Below are 16,774 nucleotides of genomic sequence, written 5' to 3'. Positions count from 1 at the left end.
GAAGAAGTGCAGCAGCTGACGTCTGAACCCAGTTGGATGGACCCGATCGTCCGGTACCTGTCCGAGGGGACCAGTCCCAAAGATCCCGCGGATGCCAAGCGACTCCGATGGTCGGCATCACAATATGTGATCGTGGACGGCCGACTCTACAAGAGGTCGTTCTCCCTCCCTCTGCTCAGGTGCTTGGGTCCGACCGACGCTGACTACGCCCTCCGAGAGGTTCACGAAGGAATTTGTGGGAATCACTTGGGGGGCAAGTCCTTAGCCTTCAAGGTCCTACGACAGGGCTACTACTGGCCGACCATGAGGAAGGATGCGGCAGAGTTGGTCCGAAGGTGCGAGCCATGTCAGAAGTATGCCAATATTCAGCACCAACCGGCCGGCCAAATCACTCCCATTGTCGCTCCATGGCCCTTCGCTCAGTGGGGAGTCGATATTCTCGGCCCCTTCCCACCGGCGTCGGGCCAAAGGAAGTTCATCGTTGTCGCCATCGACTACTTCACGAAGTGGGTCAAGGCCGAGCCCTTGGCGCAGATCACCGAGCGGAAGATGGAGGACTTCGTCCAAAAGTCCATCATCTTCAGGTTCGGATTGCCGCACAGCATCATCACCGACAACGGACGGCAATTCGACAACCGAGACTTCAAGGACTTCTGCGCCAGGTTCCACATCCGTCATCGACTAACTTCAGTCGGGCACCCACAGTCCAACGGTGAGGTTGAGGTGACGAACCGAACCTTGCTCCATGGACTTAAGACCCGACTGAACGAAGCCAAAGGTCTCTGGGTCGACGAGCTGGGCTCCGTCCTATGGGCTTACCGAACGACCCCCCGTGTCCCGACCGGAGAGTCGCCGTTCAGTTTGGCCTACGGGACAGAAGCTGTGATCCCGCTCGAGATTGGCCTGCCGTCTTCAAGGGTCGAGCGGTACCACGAGCCGGACAACTCCGAAAGTCGGAGGGCCGACCTAGACCTTCTCCCCGAGCTGCGAAATGAGGCTCAGATCCGAATGGCCTCATACCGACAGAGGGTCGCCCGGTACTACAACGCCAAGGTCAGACCAAAGCTCTTCAGGCCTGGCGACCTAGTCTTGAGGAAGGCGGAGGTATCGAAGCCCTTGGACCAAGGGAAGTTGGCTCCCAACTGGGAAGGACCCTACAGGGTTGCTGACACCTTCGGGCCGAGAGCCTATCGGCTGGAAACCCTTGAGGGAAAAACCATTCCCCGGACTTGGAACACCGACAACTTGAAGCTGTATTGCCAGTGAATTCTGTAATTCAATTGTCGGAATACACGTCCAGTTTGAAAAATTGAAGTTCTAACTCTTCCACTACCGGTCGGCGCCCAGCCCCGACGCGCCGACGCGGATCTGGCACAGACGACACATCGGCCCCTTACGCGGACCGATGCATCTACAACGATGGGAGTCAATACTCCTTCGATGACTTGTCGGACCTCCACAAAGGGCCGATGGACTCTTATGAACGGGAGTTCATGCTCCCTCTACCGTCGAATTTTCGGGCAGAATCCGTCGGCCGACAGGCCGATCGGGCCCCGACCGAAGAAAGGCAAAAAGCCCACGCGACTATTGTCGCGACTTCCGACCGAGCTACGGCCGGTCGAGGGATATTCGGCTTACCACCGTCTATCGCACGACGCGACCTTTGTCGCATCTACGACTTGCCGACCGCCAAACGGCCGGCTGAACGACATTCGGCTTACCACCGGACGTCGGGAAACATCGAACCCGACACAGGGGTATGGGGGGCCCGACTTACTATCGTCTCCCCGACAATACGCCGGACGCCGGACGCCGACAATACCCTCGGAGCTGAACAAGTTGCTGAAGCCCTACCGACTTATGCGAGTTGGTGACTTGACTAAGTCAGCGACTAACGTTCGACATTGCAGACGTGTTTGGCATTGCAAACAGGGGGAAAAGGCAAAAGAAGAATTCATTCAAGACTAAAAGTTTTTCCATAAACAAAGGAAAGTCTACAAGGTAAAGGCCGGAGCCCAATTACAATCCAAGGCAAAGTAGAAGACAAAATGAAACCGACTAATTATCGGAGTCGACGTCCTCCACTGGACGACGATGCGAGTTGGTCGGAAGATCCGCTCCGGCTTCAGCCATCGGAGCCGACTGGTCTTCGGCAACCGGCTCTGCGACGCCTTCAGCTTCCGCCCTGGTGGAGAGACCATCCGACGCTGGTCCGGCCGTCTCCTCCGCAGCTGGGGCCTCCGACCCTGGCAGAACCACGTTGCTGAGGTCAAGTTCGGGGTACAAGCTCCGAACGGCTTCCCGGGCGTCCTCGTACCCGACTTGGTACGAGAGGTAGCCGCTCTCGAGGAGCTCTTCGCGGTACTCCTCTGAGTCCCGGAAGACCTCGACCGCCCGACCCAAAAGCCAACTTCGCCGACTCTGATTCGGCTTTGGCAACGTCTGCGTCGGCCTGAGCGGCGGCGTGACCCTCTTCGGCCTTGGCGAGGTTCTCGAGACTCGCCCGAAGTTGCTCGCGCTCGCCCTCCAACTCTTTGCCGACACTGTCTCGCTCGTGTCGGAGCCGACGGATGGTCCGGGACTTCTTGGCCGCATCATCCTTCGCCGATTTGAGCTCCGACTCCAGCGACGCCTTGGCCTCCTTGAGTCCGGAGATCTCCTCCGAGAATCGGGAGACCTCCCCCTCGAGTCGGTTCTCCCGATCGACCGACTGTTGAAATTGGTCGAGAAGGATGGCCTTCTCGGCTTCGAGGCTCGCGACCTTATCTCTCCAGGCCGCGCGCATGTCCCCAAACTTCCGATATCCGGCCTCCAGCTCGGATATGTTGAAGACCAGCTGCACAAAAAAGAGCCGACTGTCAGTAAGCCGGACTTGCGATGCTACGATTGAAAGCAGAGGGAAAGGGAGCTTACCCGGATCATCATCGGATAGAAGGACGACAGCATGTCGGAAACACGCTGGTTCTTCATCGCTTCGATGTCGGCGGGAAGGAGGAGTGCTTGGCATAGTCTCCTGGCCAAGTCGTGGTTGGCCAGGCCCGACGCACCCTCGGGAAGCGGAAAGTCGGCCGACCCACCCGCCGATCGACCTTCGTCACCCGACGCCATTGGGGCCTTACCTCGGCTTGCCGTCCAGGCCCTGACGTCGGAGATTGACGGCAAGCTTGAGCCCGACCGAGTCTCGGCAGACGGCACGGCGGTGGCATGCGTCGGCAGCCCCGGTTCGCGGACTTCCTCCCGAACCTCCGGAGTCTGCTGGGCGGTCGGCGTGCCCCCGGCAGAATCGGCCGCTCGACGGTCGGGCGAAGCAGCAACCCCGACTGACGCTCCCTCGGGCGGGGCATCAACAAGCACTGTCGGCACCGACAGTGCGATCACCGGCTCCGACTCCGACCTGGGTGGCTCGCTCGGCGGAACCACGCGGGGCCTCTTGGGAGGCTGTGACGGTCCGGCACCGGCCGCCGGCCTCTTCCTCACGGCGTGCTGACGTATGTCGGCTACCGACAGTCGCGTCCTCGGCGGCATATCTGAAAAAGACGACGAAAGGTTAGAGCTAAAGAAGAAGACAGAAAAGAAAATGAAGACGTCGGGAGAATGCAAACCGACCTAAACGGGGGACCGGGCTAAGGCCGGCGTCGTACAAGGCCTGCTCGGTGACGAGCTCGCTCTGCTTCGGCACCGAGATATCCTTTAGCCGATGGAAGTCCTCCCGATCGTCGACCTCCACCCGACTGTTCTCATTTGGATCGGTTCGGGGGTTCCCCCAACGGACTGGAAACCCCCAAGGGGCAGAGGACGACGTGAAGAAGAACTGATTCTTCCATCCGTGAATGGATGTTGGAAGACCAGTAATGAAAATGAGCCCTTTCCGAGGAATGAAATACCACCACCCTCGGGCTTTAGGGTGAGGGCGGAGGACAAAGAAGACTCGGAAAAGAGAGATCCGAGGTTCGGTCGGCAAAAGCCGACACAGGAGGGCGAAGCTGACTATCAGCCGAACCGAGTTCGGCGCAAGTTGTGCCGGGCATAACCCGTAATAGTCCAGAACGTTCCGGACGAACTCCGGAATCGGGAATCGAAGGCCGGCCCGGAGATCCTCCAGATAGAAGGCCACCTGACCCTCGGGCGGGCTATTAACCCGACCATCGACGCCAGGGGCGAACAGCCGAATCTGCTCCGGGACGCAGTACTGCTCCCGGAGCCGATCGACGTTCAGCCCCGAAAGTGAAGAAGCCTCCACCTCCGGGGACGACCGAGTGTCTTCGATCGGCTCTCCCGACCGACTACCTCGTGGGGACGTCCTAGCCATGAGCTCAAAGAAATGGCAAGGAAGAAAGGAAAAAGAAAGAGGAAGGCTACTTTTGCCCTTGGAAGGAAAGAGTCGCAAAGGGGAGACAGAGCGGAGAAGTACCTGGAGCGGAGGCTCAAGCGGGCAGAGTCTCGACTGTAAAAATGAGAGGGGTAAAAAACCATGTGGGGGTAACTTTGTATATATAGTGCTCCCCAACGGTCGAGATGAAGGCACGCACAGCAAAGACTCCCCGGATTTCGCCGCGTGGCGTCATCAGGGCCGTCAAACGGTCCGACGGTTCGACGCACCCCCTTCAGATTGCGCCACGTCGCCTCCATCCGCTCCACCGAACGCGAACCGATGGCCACGCGCCACGTGTCGCGATGGGACACGACGGTTCCACTTCCCGATGGGACACGACGGTTTCACTTCCCGATGGGACTCGACGGTTCCACTTCCCGATGGGACATGACACCTGGCACCGGTTTTGTCGCTGACACCAGCGGGACATCCGGCACGGCGGACGTCCGGCGCCAACCAACACCTGAGGCTGATGGGACGAGGCGTCTGGCGCCGACTGGATGTCGGGCGCCAGTGAACCTCTCGATATGTACAGGGCGTCGGACACCGTATCAATCGGCGGTACGGTCGGATCCTCGCACACGACGAATCCACTCCTAGTCGCCAGCACATCACCCGACTTAGGAGTGGAGGGGGGCAACTGTTGGGGGAAACCCACCGACCGACTATCGAAGGGCCCGACCGGCTGGCGGCCCGACCGACCGACCTCGACTGAAAGCCGGGGGTGACCGACTAACGGACGCTACCGACGGCTTTTCGATGGCCCAATCGCCGACTGGAGGTATGTCGGGCGTATCCTTCCCGACCGACCAGACCCAGAGGCCGACTCACATGAAACTCGCCGACTGACGGAGGAACCCGACGCCACTCTGCTGGCCGCCGACCAAGGGTCGGCCGTCTCCTCCCATCGCCGTACAGCCGCCAGACCTTGTCAGCTCTGACACGGACATGCGGCACAGTTCCCCAGGGGCATTGCCCCGCCGAGAGCGAGGTCAACCCTGGTGACTAGACGGCCACACGGCGACATGACATTTCCACGGCGGCTCTGACAGTCTACAGTGAGTTGACAGTTCCTCACTTGTCCGCGCCATTAATGACGGCGCCATACCGTGCTCCACTATATATACCGGGGAAGGCAACAGTGCAAAGGGTCGATCCGCCCTTCTCTCCCACATACGCAGGCTCGCTCCTCTCTCTTTTTCCCTCTCAGAGCTCTCTGTCCGCATTTTACTGTTGCCCAGTCACCTCTCTGACTTGACCGTCGGAGGGTCCCCGCCGGAGCCGCCTCCGGTCAGTGCGGACTTTCTTTTGCAGGTGCACGCTTTCCGGCGATCGGGCGACGAGGCGATTGACCGCAACAGAGCGCAAATGTTCTCCAACGTGGGTGACGCGCTAGAACCCATGGCAGGTGACAATTATTTCGCATGGTTTTGTTGGTATGTGGTGATTATTTTAGGCCCAGAAACTGATCAGTTAATTGACTGGCACAGCGACTGATGCCGATCACATGCTGTGTCCACCAAAATAGTTCTTTTACCAATGTAAACAGAGGAGCAGGCTGATCTGAATTTAGGGTAAATAGACTGACAAGTTGTGAAAGCAAATTGTGTGGATTGAATGGCAGGGGCACTCTACGAGATGTTTCTCATGTATGGTCATATTTTATAGTGAAAGTTGTAAGCACTCACGGAAGGTAGTGTCTCGATTAAACAAACAGACCATTTGAAATTACGGGTCGTTGTAAAATTTTGTAGTCACTACATGCAGAGCACTTAATTAAAAAAACAGTTGGACCAGCATTGATTGACCGTTCTGTTCACATCACGCAGGGAGGGTAAAACGAATTAAGAAAAAGAAGCATTTCCACTGTCTCACTCTGTTGGCGATCCATCAACTCTTCCTCTTCTCTCTCTACTTCTCGAATCGATCGAAGAGACTCTTTGCAGTCAGGCAAAATGGCTGATGTGCTTCTCTCAGCCTTGCTACCGGTGGTGATGAAGAAGGCAGCCGACCGTCTTCTCCAACAGTTTGGAGTGATATGGGGCATGGAAGAGAAGCTAGAAAAGCTGGAAAGAACACTATCGGCATTCCAGTCCGTACTTGGGGATGCAGAGCAGCGGCAAGTCAAGGATGCAGATGTGAAGAGGTGGTTGGCAGCGCTGAAGGATGCAGCCTACGAAGCAGACGACATACTGGATGAGTTCAATGTGGAAGCAATGCGGCGGAAGACAGAAATTCAGATCGATATGTCAAAAAAGGTGCGCAGCTTCTTTTCTCTTCACAATCCAGTTTGGTTTCGCTTTAAGATGGGGCAGAAGTTGAAAGAAATTGTCCAGAAAATAGATGAAATCGCAGCTAAGAGAAATAGATTTGGTTTCACAGTCACAGCCCAACCACAAAACAGGGATAGGCCACAGACCCACTCCTATTTTGATGAGTCAAATGTCATTGGTAGGGAGGAAGATAAAAAAAAAATAGTGAAGTTGTTGCTTGATCATGATCGCAACCAGAATGTTGCCGTCCTCCCCATAGTTGGTATGGGTGGACTGGGTAAGACCACACTGGCCCAATTCGTTTACAGAGATGAGAGGGTGGTGGAGCATTTCGAGCTGCTCATATGGGTCTGTGTGTCGGATGAGTTCGATGTTGCAAAACTTGCTAAAGCAGTAATAGCTTCAGCTACAGGAACTGAGTGTCAAGAATCAAACATGGAGTTGTTACAACGCCGCCTTCGAGAAGTTCTAAGTGGGAAACGGTATTTACTTGTATTAGATGATGTTTGGAACGAGGATCAAGCAAAGTGGGATGAGTTAAAAACTTTACTAGGAACTGGTGGAGAAGGGAGTAGGATTATCGTGACTACACGAAGTGAGCGGGCATCATCCATAATGGGTACACTCCCCACTTATCACCTACTATATTTGACTGAGGATGATTCCTGGACATTGTTTAGGAAGAGAGCATTTGAAGAGGGAGCAGAAGTGCCTCCAACTCTGGAAAAAATTGGAAAGGAGATTGTCAAGAAATTTGGTGGGTTACCTCTAGCAGTGAAGACACTAGGGAGCTTAATGCATTCCAAAAGCGAGGAAAAGGAATGGTTGTCCGTGAGGGACAGCGAGATTTGGAAGATGCAGGTTGGTGAAGATGGAATCTTACCAGCACTAAGGTTGAGCTACACTCATTTGCCTTCACATTTAAAACAATGCTTTGCTTTTTGTGCCATATTTCCGAAGGATTATGAGATGGAAAAGGATCTGTTGATTCAACTATGGATGGCTAATGGATTCATTCCATCCGATGGAAAAAAGGAGCTGGAGGACAAAGGGCACGAGATTTTTAATGAGTTGGCTTGGAATTCCTTCTTTAAGGATATCAAGGAAGTTGAGGAATATAATGAGTACACTGTTCACAGATTTAGGCATAAACTTTATCACACAACAACTTGCAAGATGCACGACCTCATGCACGGCCTGGCACAATCCATTATGGGGAATGAATGCCTTAGCACGGTGGACCCTGCCACGTTGGAAAATATATCTGCGAAAACCCGTCACTTACGTACATATTATGATGTCCCACTGAATAATTATCCAAATATTCACACTCTCCTATCACGGACAACGGTGGCGGATTCATCAAAGCCGACGTCATTGAGAGCATTGGGTGTACATCAATATGAAATGAGACGATTGCCTATTTCAATTGGATTTCTGAAACACCTAAGATACCTGGACCTCTCTCGTACTGATATAAAAGCATTACCTAATGCCACCAGCACGCTTTTCAATCTACAAACTCTGAAACTCTCTCACTGCTGGAGTCTACAAAAGCTGCCCAAAGACATGAGAAATATGATTAGCCTGAGGCATCTCTGCATTGACCGATGTGATAGTCTGAAGCATCTGCCAGCAGGTATAGGGCAATTAAGCAGCCTGCGAACATTGACGAAATACATTGTAGGCAATGATGCTGGAAGGCGTATAGGTGAGTTGAATAGCTTAGATCTCGGTGGCTTTCTAGAGCTGTATAACCTGAGGAATGTGAGGGATGCAGCAGATGCGGAATATGCTAATCTCAGTTCCAAACATAACCTTCGCTCATTAATATTATGCTGGGATATGATTGCGTGGAATGCCCCTTATTGTTATGATTGTGAAGATGTTTTGCCAACCAGAAATGCTGAAGAGGTGTTGGAAGCCCTTAGACCTCCTGTTGGCTTAAAGTTGCTGGCAATTTGGCGCTATGGGGGAGACAGATTTCCAACGTGGATGATGGACCTGCGGCAGTTAGTTGAAATCCATCTTGGAGTTTGCACAGGTTGCGAACATATCCCGCCTTTGTGGCAGCTACCTTTCCTTAAATTTCTCTACTTGATTAAGATGGATAGCGTCAAGCACATCTGCAGCAGCACCATCTACGGCAATGCAAGTAATGGCACAGTACAAGCATTCCCCTCATTGCAGAAACTAGTGTTGGATACGATGAAGAACTTGGAGAACTGGTCAGAATATAAAGGAACTGCAGAGGTCACGCTGGTTTTCCCTCACCTTGCCCAGCTTAGGATCATTGATTGCCCAAATTTGATGACCATGCCAAAGCTACCATCTCTAAAACGTTTACAAATGGAAGGAACTGATAAGCAGCTGGGCTTGGTCTGTAGCCTAACCACAGTACTTTCCCTTGACATCAAGGTCCATAAAACGAGCAATGGTACAGAGTCGCCTCCTCTTGCTCAAGAAGAATTGCCTTTCAGGTATGTTAGAGCTCTTGAAAATTTAATTATTTCTGGGGCATCCGTGAATCTGGCACGGCTGCTGGAAGTGGAAGAGGAGACAAGCTGGCTGAACACATCCCTGCATCATTTGGAGATTCGACAGTGCGATTGGTTGTTTTCATCATCACAACAGGCAGCATCACCTTTGGGGTTTTGGAAGAACCTAACTTCTCTCCTATCTTTAGAGATCTATGATTGTGATGATCTAGTCTACTGGCCAGAGGAGGAGTTCCGTGGCTTGAGCTTCCTCAAGAAATTAAAAATCGATGATTGCTGCAAGTGGGTTGGCCCATCAAATTTGCCATTATCCTCGTCAACATCAGGGGATGCAGAGCTCCTACCAAACCTGGAAGAGCTGAATGTCATACGTTGTGATGGTCTGCTGGAATTGCCCAAGTTGCCTACTACCCTCAGATCATTGTATGTTCAGCACTGCCCCGAACTGAATTCCATGACGGCAGGCCTGCAACGTGCCACCGCTCTCAACAGCATAAACATTTCTAACTGTCCAAGCCTGACGTCTCTGCCGGAAGGGTTTGGGCAGCTCACCGCACTCAAGTCTCTGAGAATCGACAATTGCAGCAATTTGTCATATCTGCCAGAAGGGATGCAGGGCCTCACGGCACTTCACCTGCTGACTATTGCTTACTGCCCTCGGCTGTCATCACTACCAAAAGGTCTCCAACAACGACTCCCCAGCCTTCTGAGTCTGGACATTAGAGGGTGCCCCAAGCTGGAGAGACAGTATGCGAGAGGAGGGCCGTATTGGGACCTGATCTCACGCATCCCCCATACCGGAACACTATCTGAGAGGAGGAGCAACTCCAATCGATGATCGCTAAAGCAGTTAGCGCATGCTCGCTAAGGCAGACCCTAATGGTAATCAGCGGCATCTCTCTCTCTCTCTCTCTCTCTCTCTCTCTCTCTTTCAAGATCAGCTAGCCCATGCTCACTAAAGCAGACCCTAAAGGTGGCATCTTCCTGAGATAGTAGCCACAGTACACTGTTCACACAAACTATTACGCACCAATTGATGATTCTCAAAGTATTCTACTCAGGTTGGAAGTGAAGTGGGAGCTGGAGGGATATTTCTTAGAATTTTCCATTCATTTTTCTCATTTTGTTTTATTTTTTTCAGCTATGTAAGATGAACAGCAAATTTCAGTTCAAGATGAATAAAGAGCGTTCATGGTACAAGCATCGAACTTCTTGCTGTTGTCGATCTACCATCAGAAGAAATGACATATTATCCCTTGGATAAGGTTTTCAAAGATTTCCAGGTCTTCAATAGTCAAGTTGCTTCATGTGAATCTTATTCATAGCTTTGATTTGGTTGTTGTTAAGCATTCAAAGGGACATTAGGGAGAGATAAGCTTAATTGTCTTTGAGTAGAAGTCATTTGGCATTTAATGCTGTGTTGATTGTTTTCTCTCAACCTTATTTTATTTGACATCCTTCGATATATAAACATTGTATTTCAAGTCTTTGAAGAGTGCTTCTGCTTGATGTACCAAAATTAATTGAAAGATGGAGATGTTTATTACTTATTTGAATTTCCTTTTTGGCTGCTCTAACCAATTTTTATGTACCATGAAACACCTCTTCACTGTTGCTTTCTAGGAAACAATAGACTTTTGTGTACGTTCCATTCTATGATCCATAAATTCGGAGAAACCGTCTCACTTCGTCCATTATCCCTCGAAACAAAGAAAAGCATCATATACAATCCATTTTGTCTAAGCATACTATTGTCACTAACTATGTCTTCTTACGAGCTTTGGCACTTTTTCTAGCCAATCTGGAAGGAGGAAAAGGAGTAAAAGTTTTTGTTGAGAAGAACCGCTTAAGGCCTTGATGTTTTCCTCGTAATTTTTGGCATTTGTTCTGGGAAGTGAAGTGCTAAGCTTCCAAAAAGAAGAAGCTAGATTCCGTGTTACTGGCACCTCTGTTTCTGATTGTAGGTAGATGCTGAATAAAAGGTCCAAGAGGTGAAGTCCGGAGATAAGTGAAGGGTGGATCAGCTCTTTGGGTCTTGTATATGATTCGGGAATTTTAGCTTCCCTTCTCTGGGGAATTAGAGTTTGTTATCGGAAGGATTTCTACTGAAACTCTTTCTTTTAGGCTATCATGCTCTCAACCTGAGTCAAGCACTTGACAATTAGCTACATATCCCTAGGGATCAACTCAAGAGATATATGAAAGGCCTTAAACCTGTATTATACGAATCCAATGGAAAATCATAAAGATTTATTTTACTTGCTATCCAAAACAATGGGCATGCAATAGAAAATCCAGAGCATAAGTTAAAACAAAAAAGAAAAAAGAAGATAAAATCCAAGAGTAAAATTACAACTCTGCAATTATGAAACAATCTCGATACAAGAAATTCATAAAACAACCAATCCTCCAATAATGCCAATGGATCAAACATCTGATAAAATTTAACTTTTCCATAACTTAACTAAAAGTTAAGGAAATGTTCAATCTAAGTGCCTCTACACACATCTTGTGACTCCAACATTCCAAGCTAGCTACTCAATATCTGATAGATGACAAAGAAACAAAGTAGTGAGCTAAAGCATAATAAGAAACTATTACCACCTTTAGTTGGATTAAGTAGGAATAATAAATTAATACATGAAAAATTAGATTCAAAAAATCCATCAAATATAACAATTGAAGTAGTTATGCAATCATCATCTAGCTTTGGGAATAGAGAATAAGTCATGAGGTTAATATATGCAGTATGATATGAAGGTAATAAATAATTGTTAAGTTCTAAAAACATGGTTATACAAAATATCAACTTTTCCTCCTGGTCTTTGTGACTATGGCCAAAGTTAATATTGGCAAGGCCGAAAATCATATTCGGCTGTGTGGTGTCGGCCCAATTGAATTATGCAAGGTTAACGATCAATCCTTTGGTTAGCGTTGATTAATATATTGCTAATGATCAACCTACTGGCTAGGCTTGAATATAATATTGCTAACAATCAATCCCACTAACTAAGCCCAAATAGTATATTATCCATGATTAGGGGTTGTAGTCGGGTTGAATCGGATAAGATACGCATTACGTGGGATACATGATTGATCAAGAATTTGTCAAATTGAACCTAACCTATTTATTAAATTGGTTAAAAATATAGATCCAAGCTTGATCATTTTATTAAATAGATTATTTAGTTCAATCTATAATGAGTTGAAACAAATTAAATGGTCTAAGCTATTAAGCATTGCCACCCCCTACCCATCATCAGCCCCATAAGCTAGGCCCAAATACTAAGAATCCAAAAATTATGTTTTCCAACACCACTACCATTCAGATTTTACAAACTTTCAAGTCATAAAAAAATCATTAAATCACATAAGCATGCAAAATTTCACAAAGAGCTTTTTTTAAAAAAAAAATGATGATATAAGAGAAGATTTTCAAGGAAGTACAAATATATATTTTTTCCAACATCATTTTCGACAAGTATCATAGAAAATGATCGATATTTTAATAAAAATAATTGTGTTTCATAGTATCAATTTTTATAAACAATACATATATTCAATTTTTTAAATTTCTAGTGATATAAGTTAAGATGGAAATACGTAAATTCTCTCCGAACATGATACAAGGAAACATTCTATTGCAATCCTAGCAACACAACACAATATTCATTTAGAGCCATAGTACAACCTAAAACCTTACACTAGTCTTAACATGGACTTTCCCTACCAACAAACCTATACTATACATTAATTTCAAGCATATGCCAAAATCTTCTATGATTTTTAAGATCTAATATATGTCTACCTCTAGACCTGAAACTAGTAGAATAATCACCAATCGGTCATTTTGGCAAAGGGAAATTGTTGTATAGCAATACTAGGCTGAAATTAGAATTTCATAATATCTTTTGATGCAATAGCTTTGCATGAATCTGATCTCATTGGGTTCCTCGCAAAAAAAAGATTCCATCTAGGTTTACTTTATCAACAAGAACTCACCATAAAGTACATAATACCCTAATCCTATATGCATGCATACTATCTTACTAATAGATAAAATAAAAATATTAATAGACTCGTACCTTGGAAGCTAATTATAGATGATTCAAGCCCTTAAGTCCTTCGCTTCTTTGAGAAGCAATAACATATCCTCTTGCTCTATGAAAAAAAAGAGAAGATTAGAGGGTATACATGAAGCAAGGAAAAAAAGATATGAGATAACAGTAAGAGAAAGAGAGATAGAAATAAAGAGGGAGAAACATGGTACTGAGAAAGATGAGGACCTATTTGAGAGAGGATGGGAGAGAGTCCAAGGAAAGAGAGGAAGAGAGGGCATAGCATGAGCTAGGGTGAAGGCGAGGGAGCTAGAGAGCAAGAGAAAGGATGTATAGTGCAAAGAAAGAGATGAGAGTGGGGCACGACAAGAGTGAGAGAAGGGAATTGGTGGTCTTAGGGTTAGGGTTATGTTAGCTTGGGTTTGGATTTGATTCTAGGAGAGAGGAGAGATAGAGAGAGATGCAAGAAAGGGTGAGGGCAAATGTAAAGAAAATTTGGGAGGTGATGATTATATAGGGAAAGAAAGTGAGAAGGAATGTTAGTCCGGACTCTAGATCTCAACTTCAAGTCGACCATGCTCATTTTTTGTGGTAAGTGATAGAAAGTTTATTTCTAATTGGGGTATTAGGAGTGGAGCAAGAGGAAGAACAGCTTAATTGCAACTAGGGAGGGAACTAATATTTCCAACTATCCTATCCTAAAGTCTAAAATTAATTGCCAAGCACAAGATTCTCAACTAAGATAAGACTTCATACTCCTTGATGATTTCTAAATTCAGCATGATCATATATAGTTCTTGAATTACATTTTTTCCAATACTTCCAATATTACAAAGCAGTAGAATTGCATCTTCCAAGCTTGAGAGATCATCAAAATATCTATATTGCATGCCACTAAATCACTAATGAACAATTAAGGGCTCAATATTAAATATTTATACTATTCTTTCTTTTGATTTTTATTTTAAAGGAAGTCAGCCTCCAGCAGGCTGCCTATCCTCTCATTCTTTCATCCCATCAGGGGAATAATGGTATTACACATTAAATTTGCAAATCCCCCATCAAAAAACCATATTTCTTAGAAGGGGGTTTAAATCCATATAAATGCTTTCACAAACGAGAGCTATCATAGTTCCAAGCATGAACAATTAAGAAACAAGTTAGGAAAATATCTAAATACAAAACAATTTTACTAAATGACTGCTTGTTATGGATGTAGAAGTCTTTCGATCTCCTTAATTATTAAATCTCTCTCCTCTTTAAGTTGCTCATCTTCATCTAGAAAAACAAAGGAAAATCAGATAAAAGTAAAAAGAAACTCCAGAAAAAAAAAAGAAAAAGCAAGAAGCAATCCTATGACAACCCATTGTTCAGCAAACTAGGCAGATCTCACACCTCAATTTAGTAGCCATAGTGAGGATAACTGTCCAATCATGATTACCTCCATTACCGATGTGGATCACTTAAAAGTGTAAAGCCAAAGTTTACCACATAAGGCATATGCGAATTGCTGACTTTAAAGGATGTATTCAATCAATAATTATGATCCCTCAACCAATAGAGTGTCCAAGATTAGAATTACCATATTAAATTCTTTTTACATATGTGTAGATTGATTATAACATTTTCACTTAAGGATAATGCTTCAATATTTCTATCTTAAGTTGGTAAGGAGAAACATAAGGAATGTATTTAGTAAAGAAGAGATGATATTTATTGAGGTGAACTCATAGCCCCATACAAATGGACCAAGTATGATGACAAAACAGTGATTCTAAAAATGTTTTAAGTTACTTATGGAGGCAAATGAGAAGATGTTTCCATGACTAATACATTATTTTTCAATAGAGGTACTTCCTTGGACTTTTCTCTTTATGGAAGTATAAGAATATATATGAAAATCTCAGTGACATGCAAATTCATATGGCTTGACTTGCATGGAATAAGAAAAGCTGAAGGGTATTACTGCCATTTAACAAGCACTCGGCTCTTAGTATTTCACAGAAATAAAGTCAGCATGCACTGATCATTTCAACACTACATGCCAGGACTCCTTATACACTCCGAAATCGCAAGATATTTTTGGCTTTTATAGCAACTATTGGATCATTGATCTAATGGTTGTCAGGCAGAAGTCCAAAACTTGGATTTAACAGATTGTTGTTAACTGAAGACCAATAAACATTCTGCTATGTTAGTCACTCGGGTTTGCTTAGATGAAAACACAACATGTGCAGTGCACATGGGGCCATAGGAGTCCAGCAACCAATACTAGAATAGGCATGGACCCTTTTTTTTTTTTTCCCCTTCTTCTTTTAAGGATCCACGTAAGAGGAAGCAACAGATTGTTATGATCCCCATCGATTTGTTTTTTCTGATTTCTATGTAACTAGATATTTACATTTTCATTTTCGGCTGGTGTACTTGCTTCTTTTAGAGAGCAAGAACTAAAATCAAGAGGGTATATTTATCAAAGAGACAAATTTCGATAGAATAATGGAAAGTGGAGGTGGACAATTCAGAGGAAATCAGATGAGGTGCCACTTAGGAGTTTGGGTTTGATATCAGAATTGATGTGAAAAATATATAATAGGCATTTATAATTTTGAAAGAAGATAAAAAATGTATCATGTCTGGTTTAAACTACAATTACAACCAAAGCTTTCTTCTGACAAATCTATATCATTTAACAATGTAAAGCATCCTGATGATGTATGGCTATACTCCGAAAAACCCTCGCCTTTGCAACTTAACCAAAAAAACTTTCCTATATAACAAAAAAGAAATATTCATTATAGAGACTTTCCCAAAAGATTGTGTATAAATATACACAAACATAAATATATTAGAAAGTGTCAAGCTTTATATGAAAGGTTGACCGAACAAAAATTTTTGTTGCCCCTGATCATTCAAGCTCACTCATAAATTCATGTGCACTGAGCTGCCTAACAACATCCCCCAGGTACAATTTAAATTATAAAACCATTACCATCAAACAGCACACATTATCCTATAAAAGCAAGACAGACATGTCGCCAACAATTATGCTGTTACGATCAGTGAAGTTTTTGTGACAGCAAAACCAAGCAAATCGGCCTGGGGGGAGGCGGGGAATAGATGTATTAGATATTCGATCAAACACATTCTGGCCTTGTATGCAACTATGCATTATGATTTTGATTTTTCAATCTCAGCTTGATATGAACAGTTACAGCTTAAATATGCCCACATAACTCTTCATACTAATTTAAGAAAGAAATGGACCAATCTCAGTGCACTGGCAAGTTGTGCAGAATGTACTAAGTTTATAACAAAGGTTCATTGTATCAGCGCATACAACCTGATAATGGGAGTACCACACCTAGAAGTATCAAATCGAGACTCAATATCGGGAGCATACCAAGTATTAGTACACCAAACTAACTCTTGTTCTGAATGTATCGATACTCTATCAGCATGGCAATGATACGAGGTCCATTACTAAGATTGCAAATCTTGCTTCTAACGCCAATAATAAATAGGACCTAAAACTATTGTCCATAAGAACCTGCAAGAATTAAATTGTCCCAAACA

The 16,774-nt window shown here is 45.9% G+C and overlaps 2 protein-coding genes across 2 annotated transcripts; one reads left to right on the top strand and one right to left on the bottom strand.

The window, feature by feature from the left end:
• Positions 1-1,884: 1,884 nt before the first annotated feature.
• On the bottom strand, positions 1,885-3,538 carry LOC140853612 (uncharacterized). Its single transcript, XM_073248267.1, has 3 exons — positions 2,914-3,538; positions 2,569-2,836; positions 1,885-1,964 (listed from the first exon to the last, which is right to left on the bottom strand). The coding sequence occupies exons 1-3, from the start codon at positions 3,523-3,525 to the stop codon at positions 1,885-1,887; spliced, it is 960 nt and encodes a 319-aa protein (XP_073104368.1). The 5' UTR covers positions 3,526-3,538.
• Positions 3,539-6,254: 2,716 nt separating this feature from the next.
• LOC105057813 (putative disease resistance protein RGA3) lies at positions 6,255-10,674 on the top strand. The gene is made up of 2 exons (XM_010940514.4): positions 6,255-10,025; positions 10,285-10,674. Exon 1 carries the CDS (start codon positions 6,328-6,330, stop codon positions 9,979-9,981), a length of 3,654 nt encoding a protein of 1,217 aa, XP_010938816.4. The 5' UTR covers positions 6,255-6,327; the 3' UTR covers positions 9,982-10,025; positions 10,285-10,674.
• The last annotated feature ends 6,100 nt before the right edge of the window (positions 10,675-16,774 follow it).

This window comes from Elaeis guineensis, chromosome 14 (assembly GCF_000442705.2).
Source record: "Elaeis guineensis isolate ETL-2024a chromosome 14, EG11, whole genome shotgun sequence".
Taxonomy (NCBI): Eukaryota; Viridiplantae; Streptophyta; class Magnoliopsida; order Arecales; family Arecaceae; genus Elaeis; species Elaeis guineensis.
The sequence above is the reverse complement of the archived record's forward strand: the minus strand, read 5'-3'. Positions and strand labels throughout refer to the sequence as shown.